This window comes from Nicotiana tabacum, chromosome 12, assembly GCF_000715075.1.
Source record: "Nicotiana tabacum cultivar K326 chromosome 12, ASM71507v2, whole genome shotgun sequence".
In the NCBI taxonomy this organism is placed as follows: Eukaryota; Viridiplantae; Streptophyta; class Magnoliopsida; order Solanales; family Solanaceae; genus Nicotiana; species Nicotiana tabacum.
Window position 1 is genome coordinate 5,485,405 of NC_134091.1, and position 11,119 is coordinate 5,496,523.

An 11,119-nucleotide genomic window follows, 5' to 3' on the forward strand; every position below is an offset into this window, starting at 1 on the left:
GGTCGTTGTTGTGTTGTTGCTCAATAGGAGGTCCAATTACACATTCCAAATTTATTTAGCCCTCATATATTTGATTGTCGTTACAAATATAATTGTCATATAACTCATAATATTCTAGGCCATTACTTTTGTTTTTTGATTTATATTATATAGGGTAGTATTGAAGTCTCAAATATATTGAACAACAATAACACAAAATTATTAAAATTCAAACTCAGAAAACTTAGGATTTATAATTGTGAGTTGTACACTAATCACTCTTAATAATGTTCCCTTCAATGAAAAGCAAGCATCACCATCCACGTCTTTAACGCAATTTCTTTTATTTTATTTTCAAGAATTTTTTTTGGAGTCCATTCCTTTTATTTACATTATCCACCATGTTCTTTTCATTTCTTTTGGCTCTTTCATCGGCATAATATTTTAATCATCATTTGGCCTTGCTTTTCGCTCAATTATCGAATGCCAAAAAAAAAAAAAAAAAGACAAACAAATTGATGAAAAGATGTAGTAATAAATTAATAAACCATTCAAGTGTATATAATTTCCAAAAACAGCAGTGATTACTAATAGTAATATATTATACAATCATCTCTAAACCTACCTAACAAATGAATCTCCCCCTCTAACTCCTAATCCCAATCTTAATTCTAACTAAAATAAGTAAACAGTAAAAAATGATTCTGAAAAGGAAAATAAAATAACCTCCAAATATATTCTGTGTCTAAACTTGTCGCTGGAGCTACCTCTCCTTTCTCCAATAAGAAACTGAGTAGGTGTTGTCCCTCTGTATATGACACGTAAGCCTTTTCGAGGTGACTCAGCGCCACGTCACGTGGTCCATGCAAGTGGGTCCACACGTGATAACACCCCCAAATTCCGACAAAATAAGATGGACCTCCGCCTAATATTGGGTTGTCAGCAGAAAGTCAGAGCAAAAAGTTAGAAGAGGTGACGCAATTGGCAGATGGCAGTCAACATGACGATGGAACCGGCCATGGCCGGTGACCTAAACACGTGCGCGCACGTGCTTGATGATGCACTGCTGATATCCCATGCACCATCGTACACCATAGAGCCGTTGATCGTAGATGGTACATTGTTGTTGCTTTGGTTATTATCTTCAGGTTCTTCATTTTGATTTTGCCCACCAGTCGATGATGACTTTTGGCTGCAATATAATTTAGAAAAACTTAGTTAGCAGCAATTCAGATTCAGGTAAATTAGACTCGGTTATGTAAATTTTTAAAAAAAGACAATTTTTTTCCTACTTTACCTTTACCATTAATTACTCTATCATTTTCCAATACTTTTGAAAATATTATTATTGTTATAGGTAACATTATAAAATAAATATTATTTTTTAAAAAAAAATATAAAATTAAAAGTGAACTGAGAAAATAATCGCTAATAGGCTGCATGCATTTCTGGTTTGCGTGGGCTAGTAGGCTATTGAATAAGAGGACAAAATTCAGAGCCTTGGGTTCAGAGAATTGCTCTAAGCCGTTGAACTTGATATTTTCCTATTTCCAAAGCTGATTTAGTTACAGCAAAAGTACTAAAATACCCCTATCGACAAAATTCAGAGCCTTGGTTCAGAGAATTGCTCTAAGATGCTGAGCTTGATATTTTCCTATTTCCAAAGCTGACTTGGTTATATTCAAAGTACGAAAATACCCCTATCGACCACCACATACCCCTGCCAATGTCATACAGATATGTCGAGATTTTCTGTCTTTTCATTGATAGTAACGTCCTAACGTTCTATTAAGCTATTTGATTGACCATAAAGTTTAAAAAAAAATAAAAAATTTTAAAATTTATAAGTCTAAAATATTTATGTAGTTATAAAATTTTTTATTAAGGATAGAATTATAAATTAAGTTAAATTATTTTTAAATTTAAAAATGAATCAATTCTTTTTGAAATGGCCAAAAAAAAATAGATTCACATTCATTGGAACGGTGGAGTATTTGATGGGCCTCATTCCCAATCCCAATTTGTTCACTTACCCAAAAAAGTAAAATGAAATAATTTTCTAAAACAAAATGATTAAGCTCTAGAATTTCTTAGTAAAACTAAATTATATCCCAAAATTAGTACTCCTTTAATATTGAAGAAATAGCATATCTTTTTCTTTTTACCAATTTACGTAATCTACCTAATTTGTTCACATTATCAATTCCAAACTTAGATAAAGAAAAAAATTTACAAAACACTAACCTACCGCGCAAAACTTGTCAATTTATAAAGGGTCTTTAAAATATATAATATTCAATGTTCAGTTATGTAATCAAGAAAGAATTCAATTTATTTTTATAAAATAATCCCTATGTACATATACCTAAAAAGTTTTTCTTACTTCTCACATTAAATAATCAGGGGTAATTTAGTCATAATAGATATTTTTGTATAGAATTTAATATGTTTTTAATAGACGTGCTAAAAGCAAATTGATCATTTATTATGAACCAATAGTAATAATAATGAGCTAAAATGAAATAACATACTTTCGTGTAGTCAGACCTCAATTTGCTTGAAGTTGTTATTGCATAGACCTAGATAATTACTCTAGGACATTTTAAAAAAAAACATTTTTTCATTTTTAGTTTTGAAAATAAATATTTACAAAAGGAGGAATAAGTAAATTTACCTGGTGTTAGGAGATGGACAAAAGGTTATGAGATAATTAGCGCCGGTACAAGTGAAAGTACTTGTCTTATCATCGTAAGCAAAACTGTATGCACTCGGACAAGCTTTCTTAAACAACATCGAATACGACGACGGTTTACAGATGTTGGGACTATTATACGCGCCGGCGCAACAGTATTCATCTTGCCGGAAAGCTTCACACGCGCTCTTACAAGCGACGTTCTCACCTCCCACGCTCGTCACTTTCAGCTCAGACGGACACGCGCCGTTCAAATCCACCACGCATCCCGTGCTTGTACAGTTGTTACCAGAACCACCTTGTGGTACCACAAGCATTGGCAAGTTGTACCCATCGACGAGACTCACGTCGAAGAAATCCATTCCGCCGGAACCGTCGAGGGTGAATTCCGCTAGTGTAGCCGGCGGAGCAGCGTTTCCGCCGTTGCATTCCAGCTTACCGGAGCCGCAATCGCCGGTGGCGCAGGTGAATTTTCCGGTGGAATCTTCTGTACAATGTGTACGAGCCCAAAATCGACCACCCCATGAAGAGGGTACATTAATAGTCTTTGATTCGCCTTTTTGTAGAACAAATCCGGTCGTAGAAAGTGGAGCAATTCCAGCGTTGGATAATAATCCAGGCCATATTGTTTGCTGGCATTTATTTACCATTGTAAATGTTGCAGATGAATGTACACCTAACCAAAAAAAGGAGGAAAAATCAAAACAGAGCAAAACATAGAGAGTTTTACTTGTATGAATTTTTACTTATATTATGAGTTTTACTCTGTTTCTGAATTTTTACTTATTTTATGAAATGATGTGTAAGTGTTAAAAAGGGGCAAAACAGAGAGAGTTTTACTTGTATTTCCTACCCAAAAACCAAAATGAAAGCTTTTAAAGATTTTTTTTTTTAAAAAACAGAGATTTTAAGCATAAAAATCAATGATATTTCATCGTTAAGTGTCAATTTTTATTTCTGATTTTATTACCTGTGATAAAGAGATGTGTAACCGTTAAAAACAGAGGAAACAAACAGAGTACTTTCACATGCGCCATTGGAGGTTTAATTCTTGGAAATATAAAAGGAGAAGAAGAAGGTGGGAATATTAATGGTGGAAAAGAAGCTGGAAAATCCCAAGCCTTCTTCTTCTGATGAAAAGATAAAAGGAAAATGAGAAATGTGAGGAGAGGGGTTTCAGGTAAGAACAAGAGGCAGAAGCATTTATAGGAAAACGAGAATAAGTGGGGCCCACTGAAGAAGCTCTAGTAAAAGCCGGCGGGTATTTTTACCTTTTTCTTTCTTTCTTTTTAGATCAGCAATTCAATGCATATGATATTTTTACTTGAACAATTAATACTATACTCCATCTGATCTAAAATAAGTGATTTTTTAGTTGTTTTTATATATATTTAAAAAAATTACTTTTTAATATTAATTAGTAATGAAATTGATCATATTAATATTTACTATCTCTTTACATAAACACTCATAACATATACTCCAACATTATATATTCCAAGGGTAATGTAGAAAAAAAATAGTTAATTCATTCTTGAAATCTAGAAAAATTACTTATTTTGGACCACAAAAAAAGGTAAAAAAAATTACTTATGTTGGATCGGAGGGAGTAGTATTTATTTGCTTAAACTCCGTGCCAAAGTCAAACAGGATCCCTTTTTTGAGGTATTTAGGATCACAAATTTTAAAAGTCTTATTTTTTTCTTAAACTTCATACTCAGTCAAACAGGTTCACATGAATGAATTGGAACAAAGAAAATAGTATTTATTTTTGTATATCGAGTAATTAATTCACACTAACTAATTTTGTGGTTGAATTATGTCAAAGGTCATTTTTACAAATTGTATATCTCACTTCACTCTTCTACGCTTCTTCTTTTTCTATTTCACCTAGTTATGTTTCACCCTTCACTTTAAAAAAAAAAATTAAAAATAGAAAAAGTTTACACGCTCATCTAATAATTAGTAAAAATGAATCTATCTTTATCTTAAAGTATTGGACTCTCTAATTTCAAAAGAGGAATACGATTAATAGCCCTATGATGACAATCTTGAGAGATCGAACAAAAACAAGAGAAGAAACAAAAATATCAACTTACACCTAGGGATGGCAAAATGATCAAAAGAAAACAGTTAATCACCCATATTATCCACTATAAAATGAGTTGGATAATAAATTTTTTTAAAATGGGTGAAATATAGATAAGAATTATATTATCCATTTAGAAAATGGATAATCAATGAGTCTAACTTTTACATTTGTAAAACCTCAAATTGGGGGTTCCTCAAGTTAGGGAGACTAAGAGTTCTCCCAAAAGTGATCATATGCAAGAAGTCATGGATAATATAGTTAACTCCGCCGGTTAACCCGTTTTTTATCTGTATTAAATATGGGTCGGATCAGATAATTAATCCATTTTTTCATTACCCATTTCAACTCGAACCATATCCAATCCGACCCGCCCGTTTGTCACTCCTACTTACATCCATAATTTAGGCTTTCCTTTTTTCTTTTTGGGTTGTACGTTAAATTTTCAAGTTATTACGTACAGACAAAGTTATCTTAGATCTTCATTTTCGCAGTACTCCATCATAAAGAAAGATTGTGGATTTGTTTTTACAAAATTACAATTTTCTCTCTTTGCACTCTGGTTGTACAAAATTCCACTAATTGATATCATTAAAGTAAACATCGAATTGAAATGTCTGTTAATCTAGCTAGATTGTAAATTATAAATATGGACACTTAATTCGATCCCAGTTGTTCTTTTTGAATTTGACACATATTAGACTTATCGTGAACACTTTAAATACTTTGCGAATAATTTGGAGATCAATTATGAGGCAATTATTAGATGATATGTTGTAATATATAATGTGTGTGGTCATATTTATGAGATACGAGGCGCCAAACGACTTCGTCGATAAGAGTACTTTGGAGTCACCAGTTTGTTATTTTCGGCGTATCTTTGATCCCTTGAGCGAGAGTCCTTTCACACGGGACTTCCAAATCACTATGATCGACTTTCGTCTCTATTCAACCGATTGGTCTCACATTCAGACATTCTTATATCATTACGCTCACGAGAAGAATCTTAGCTTGAGCCCACGTCGAGTGTGTTTTGTTTCCAACCAACTCTACAACAGTATTTCTAATTTCCTATGTTAATATATGTCATCCTCGATTAACAATAGCGTATACCACTTGGTATCGAATTTTGAAGTTCACAATCTATTTTTATTGATTGTTATGCAGAGTATGACACAAGAGTACCAAATTATAATATCTTCTATCAAGTACGACTAATATTGTACATTCGCTGTTGCTTAATAAAATGACAAATGCCACATTCGTTTGTTATTTGATTTTTGTTGTGGAATAATCACATGTCTGTCCTTTTTTTTTTCATTTTCCTCGTTAGTCACGGCTCGCACCATATTTTTGGATCTAGACAAAATTACAACACTGAACATCAGAATTCAATCAAAAGGCTAGCTAGCTATTAGGTGAAAGAGCTCTTTCAAACCCTACATTCATTATCATCAATATTTTCACTATAAACAAATTGGAATTACCTACTAATTTTATCGTTAATGTGTCGCTAAATGTTGATGAGAAAAATCGCGATAATATTTCCGGCGAGTTACAAAGTAAAGACGATGGGCTAACCTAATTGCTAAAGACGTTTAGTCTCTGTTTTGGTCTGAAGGTATTCTTTGGAGAAACAATTTTTGAGTAACAAGATGAAGATACCTATCAAAGATTCAACATTCAAATGGTGGATAACCGTGATATTCTGGAAAATTCTTACTTAGGGCATTTTAGTAATAGCTTATATAAATAATATCTTTTCTTAATTTATTTTCTGTTAGTAGTTGGTCAGCATAGGATCTCTTGGCCTCGTAAGACATCTTTTTCTCTTTGTATATATACATAGCTTCACTGTACATTACACAGACAGAGATTGATTAGAAATTCTTCAAAAACTTCATGGTATCAGAGCTTGAACAAATCAGTTTTTTTCTCTCTGAAAGTTTTTCTTTTCCTCTCCTTCTATTCTTTTCTTCTTTGAGACTTCATGTTTCTTTTGATTCCCACAACCATGGGTGATGATACATCGACTGTGATTCCTATAACTCAGGGAAATGGACAGCAAATTGATGCTTCCCATCCCTATTTCCTTAACTCATCAGATTCACCAGGTATGAATCTGATCAATACCAACTTTGATGGAACAAGCTTTGGAAACTGGAGAAGAGGGGTCCTTATCTCTTTATCTGCCAAGAATAAGCTTGGCTTCATCAATAGTACCTGTCCCATACCACAAAATGATTCAAAACTATTAGTACAATGGCAGAGATGCAACGATATGGTCCTAGCCTGGCTACTTAATTCTTTGAGCAAAGAAATTGCAGAGAGTGTTATATACTCTCAAACAGTTGTTGAGTTATGGGATGAGTTGGAGGAGAGGTATGGTCAAGCGGATGGAACCAAACTGTTTCAGCTTCAAAGGGAACTGAACAATATGAATCAAGGTTCATATGATGTAGCAGGATACTTCAACAAACTTAAGAAGATCTGGGATCAAATGAAAGAACTCAATACTTTCATGACTTGTACCTGTGAATGCAAGTGTGGAGCTAAGTCTCACAACCATAAGGTGAATGAGGATCAAAAATTGATCCAGTTCTTAATGGAACTCAACGACAGTTACAGTGGAACAAGAGGAAACATATTGATGATGAAGCCACTGCCTACTGCAGCTCAGGCCTATTCTATTGTGCTACATGAAGAGTCTCAACGGCAGGTACACTCTAACAATCAGATTTCTAGTGATGCTTCTGCCTTTCTTATCAATGGACAGAAGTGGACACAATAAAAGAAAGTGTTTGAGTCGAAAGGAGGAAATACACGTGCTGATACAGATGGAAAGAAGAGTGACTTATACTGTAGGTATTGCAAAAAATCAGGTCACCTAAAGGAAGATTGCTACAAGCTGGTGGGATATCCACAATATTTCAAATTCAACAATAGACAGAAGAAGAGTAGCTTTACAAATCAATATGCAAATGCAGTGAACTCAGAAGAGTTGTTTACCTCAGGAAACACAGGGAATCCTCTATCAAGTCTTGTGAGCAGTCAAACTTTCACCAAGGAACAATGTGAAAAATTGGTACAGTTGTTCCAGTCTATCCAGGGTGGAAATTCTGGTCCATCTAACCCTGAGGCCATTGCAAGTGCAAATCTGGTTGGTACAATTGTTGCTTGTCATCTCTTCACCTCATTTTTATCTCACTATGAAACCAGGGACAATGGTCACATATTTGCTTCTTTTTTTTCCAAGTTAACCAACAACATCTGGATCATTGACTCTGGGGCTACCAAATATATGACATTTGATGTGTCTCTCCTGCATAATATCAAACATCTTAGTACTCCTATTTTAGTAACTTTGCCTAATTCTTACAAAGTTAGAGTTATATGTGTTGGTAGTCTACTTGAGCCCAGATCTTGAGTTGCATAATATGTTTTTTGTGCCTACATTCCAGCATAACTTGCTATCCGTTTATAGGCTTTGTGAGCAATTTGATTGTTTAATAATTTTTTCTAAACTTGGTTGTGCTCTACAGATCCCTTCAATAAAGAGGGATCTAGTTTTTGGTGATGCGAATGTCGGGCTATATGTGCTGAGGAATAACACTCTCAAGAAGGATACTACCTCCCACGATCATCCAGTTTCTTTGAAGAGCAGTCCTTTGTCTAGAATGTTCCATGTCCAGTGTCTATTTTTCCAAGGTCTTTGTGCCATAGTTCTTTGAGTCCTATTTGTCATGAAGTTTCAAATATCAATGAAAATGTTTCTGTTCTTAATGCTGTTGATTTAGATAAATTGTGGCATTACAGATTGGGGCATCTACCTTATAATACTATGAAAAACATAGCAGACATTTCAATTCCAGCTTCATATAAACAGCATTTCCCTTGTGAAGTCTTCCCTATGGCAAAACAATCTAAACCTCCATTTCCCATTAGTGCAATTACTTCTAAGCACTGTTTTGATCTAATATACATAGACACATGGGGACCTTATCGTGTACCAACTTATAAGGAGGAAGGATATTTTCTCACTATCGTTGATGATTTTTTCGGATGTACTTGGACATTCTTACTTAGTTCCAAGTCATATTCCTTTCATACTTTGAAATTATTTTTGGCACTTGTGGAAAGACAATTTTCTATCAAGGTTAGAATAATCAGGTCAGACAATGCCTATGAACTAGGAGCAGGAGAAATTCCTAAAGCTTTCTTTCAGTCACAAGGGATTATTCATCAAACCACATGTGTGGCCACTCCATAACAAAATGGTGTGGTAGAACGTAAACATAGATATTTATTGGAAACTTGTAGAGCTCTATTGTTCCAATCGCATATTCCAAAGAAGTTCTGGGGGGATTGTATTTCGACAGCTACACATTTGCTAAACAGGTTCCCTTCTAGAGTTCTTAAGAACAAGTCTCCCTATCAAGTTCTTTTTGGGACAAAGCCTGATTACACCTATTTATGACCCTTTGGTTGTTTGTGTTTCTGCTCTACTTTACTTAGAAACAGAGATAAACTCAGTCCAAGAGCCTTTCCTGATGTTTTTCTGGGGTACCCCTTTGGGAAGAAGGGGTACAAGATCTTAAACCTACAGACTAATCGGATTTCTATCTCTAGGGATGTTAAGTTTGTGGAGCACATCTTTCCTTTCTCTTATTCTATCCTAATGAATAAATTGTTTCCTGACTCATTTCCTATTTCTAGTGATTCTGCTTCTTTTCTTCCCTCATTTTCTCCTGTCAGCCCCGATACTACTTCATCTACTCCTGTCACCACTCCTTCCACTATCTCTTCCCCTCAATCTCCTATTTCTCCTTCTCATTCACCTGTTTCACCTACTTCCTCTCATTATACCGGTTCTCCTATTTTTTCTCCTTTTGTTGCACCTGAAGTGTTATTTTCGGCACCTGGACAGGTATTGCGCAAATCACTAAGAGAGCACCATGCTCCTAAATATCTTTCTGATGACATATGCAACTCAGCTTTTTCTATTATCTCTCCTAATCCCCCTTGCCTTCCTCTTCATTTTTTCTCTTTTTCTGCTTTAACCCCACAGAATCAAGGTGTAATTAGCTCTATTTGTCACATAAGTGAACCTACCTCTTTTTGACAAGCAGTTCTGCACCCTGGATGGAAACTTGCGATGGATCAAGAACTTGCTGCTTTAGAGTCCAACCGAACTTGGGATATTGTGCAATTTCCACAAGGGAAGAAGGTTTTTCCCTGTACATGGGTATACAAAGTTAAATTAAGATCCGATGGGACCTTAGAAAGACTAAAAGCAAGGCTAGTGATACGTGGTGATACACAGAGACATGGATTAGATTATATCGAAACTTTTTATCCGGTTGTTAAGATAACAACCATCCGATGAATTCTCTCCATTGCTGTCAAAAGGGACTATGATCTGTATCAATTGGATGTCAATAATGTGTTTCTTTATGGTGACCTAGACGAGGAAGTCTATATGCAATTTCCCTTGGTCTGAATCCTCCATCTTCCTCTCATGTTTGCAGGCTGCATAAGTCCCTGTATGGACTTAAACAAGCTTTCCGCCAATGGTATTCCACATTGTATTCTACATTAAAGACTCGAGGCTTCACTTTCTCGCTGAACGATTATTCTTTGTTCTTTAAGGTCTCTGGAGATATGGTTACAATCCTCGCAGTGTACGTAGATGATATATTACTCACTGGGATCAACAAGCAGGAGATTGGTGACATGAAACAATTTTTGGATTTTGAATTCAAGATTAAGGATTTGGGTAAAGCTCATTACTTTTTGGGGTTGGAGCTTGTTCATGAGGGGGGTGGATTGGTTGTAACACAACAAAAATTTACTCAAGAACTCCTTACAGAATTCAATTGTCTGGGTCCAAATTTGTATCTATCCTTTTGGATCCCACTCTCAAGCTCACAGCTGATTGTGGTACTCCTCTATCAGACCCAATTATCTACAGAAGACTCATTGGAAAATTAAATTTTTTGACCAACACTCGACCCGATCTCTTTTTTGCCGTTCAAAATCTCAGTCAATACATGCACAATCCTTGCACTGGACATTATGAGGCAGCTATGCACACACTCAGGTATTTATGTAAAGATCCAGGCTTGAGACTATTTCTTACACCTGAGGCATCATTCCAGCTCCTAGCTTACTGCGATTCAGACTGGGCCTCTTGTTCCGACACTAGACGCTCTATAAGTGGTTTCTTCCTAAGCTTAGGAGGATTCCCAATCTCTTGGAAATCGAAGAAACAACCAGTGGTGGCACTTTCCTCGGCAGAGGCCGAATATAGATCCATGTGGAGTCTAGTTGCATAGATAACTTAGGTGGTTCATCTTCTA

General features: G+C 35.2%; 1 protein-coding gene across 1 annotated transcript; it reads right to left on the reverse strand.

The window, feature by feature from the left end:
• Positions 1-494: 494 nt before the first annotated feature.
• On the reverse strand, positions 495-3,856 carry LOC107790793 (thaumatin-like protein 1b). The gene is made up of 3 exons (XM_016612759.2): positions 3,642-3,856; positions 2,654-3,347; positions 495-1,171 (listed from the first exon to the last, which is right to left on the reverse strand). Exons 1-3 carry the CDS (start codon positions 3,706-3,708, stop codon positions 943-945), a joined length of 990 nt encoding a protein of 329 aa, XP_016468245.2. The 5' UTR covers positions 3,709-3,856; the 3' UTR covers positions 495-942.
• Between the last annotated feature and the right edge of the window lie 7,263 nt (positions 3,857-11,119).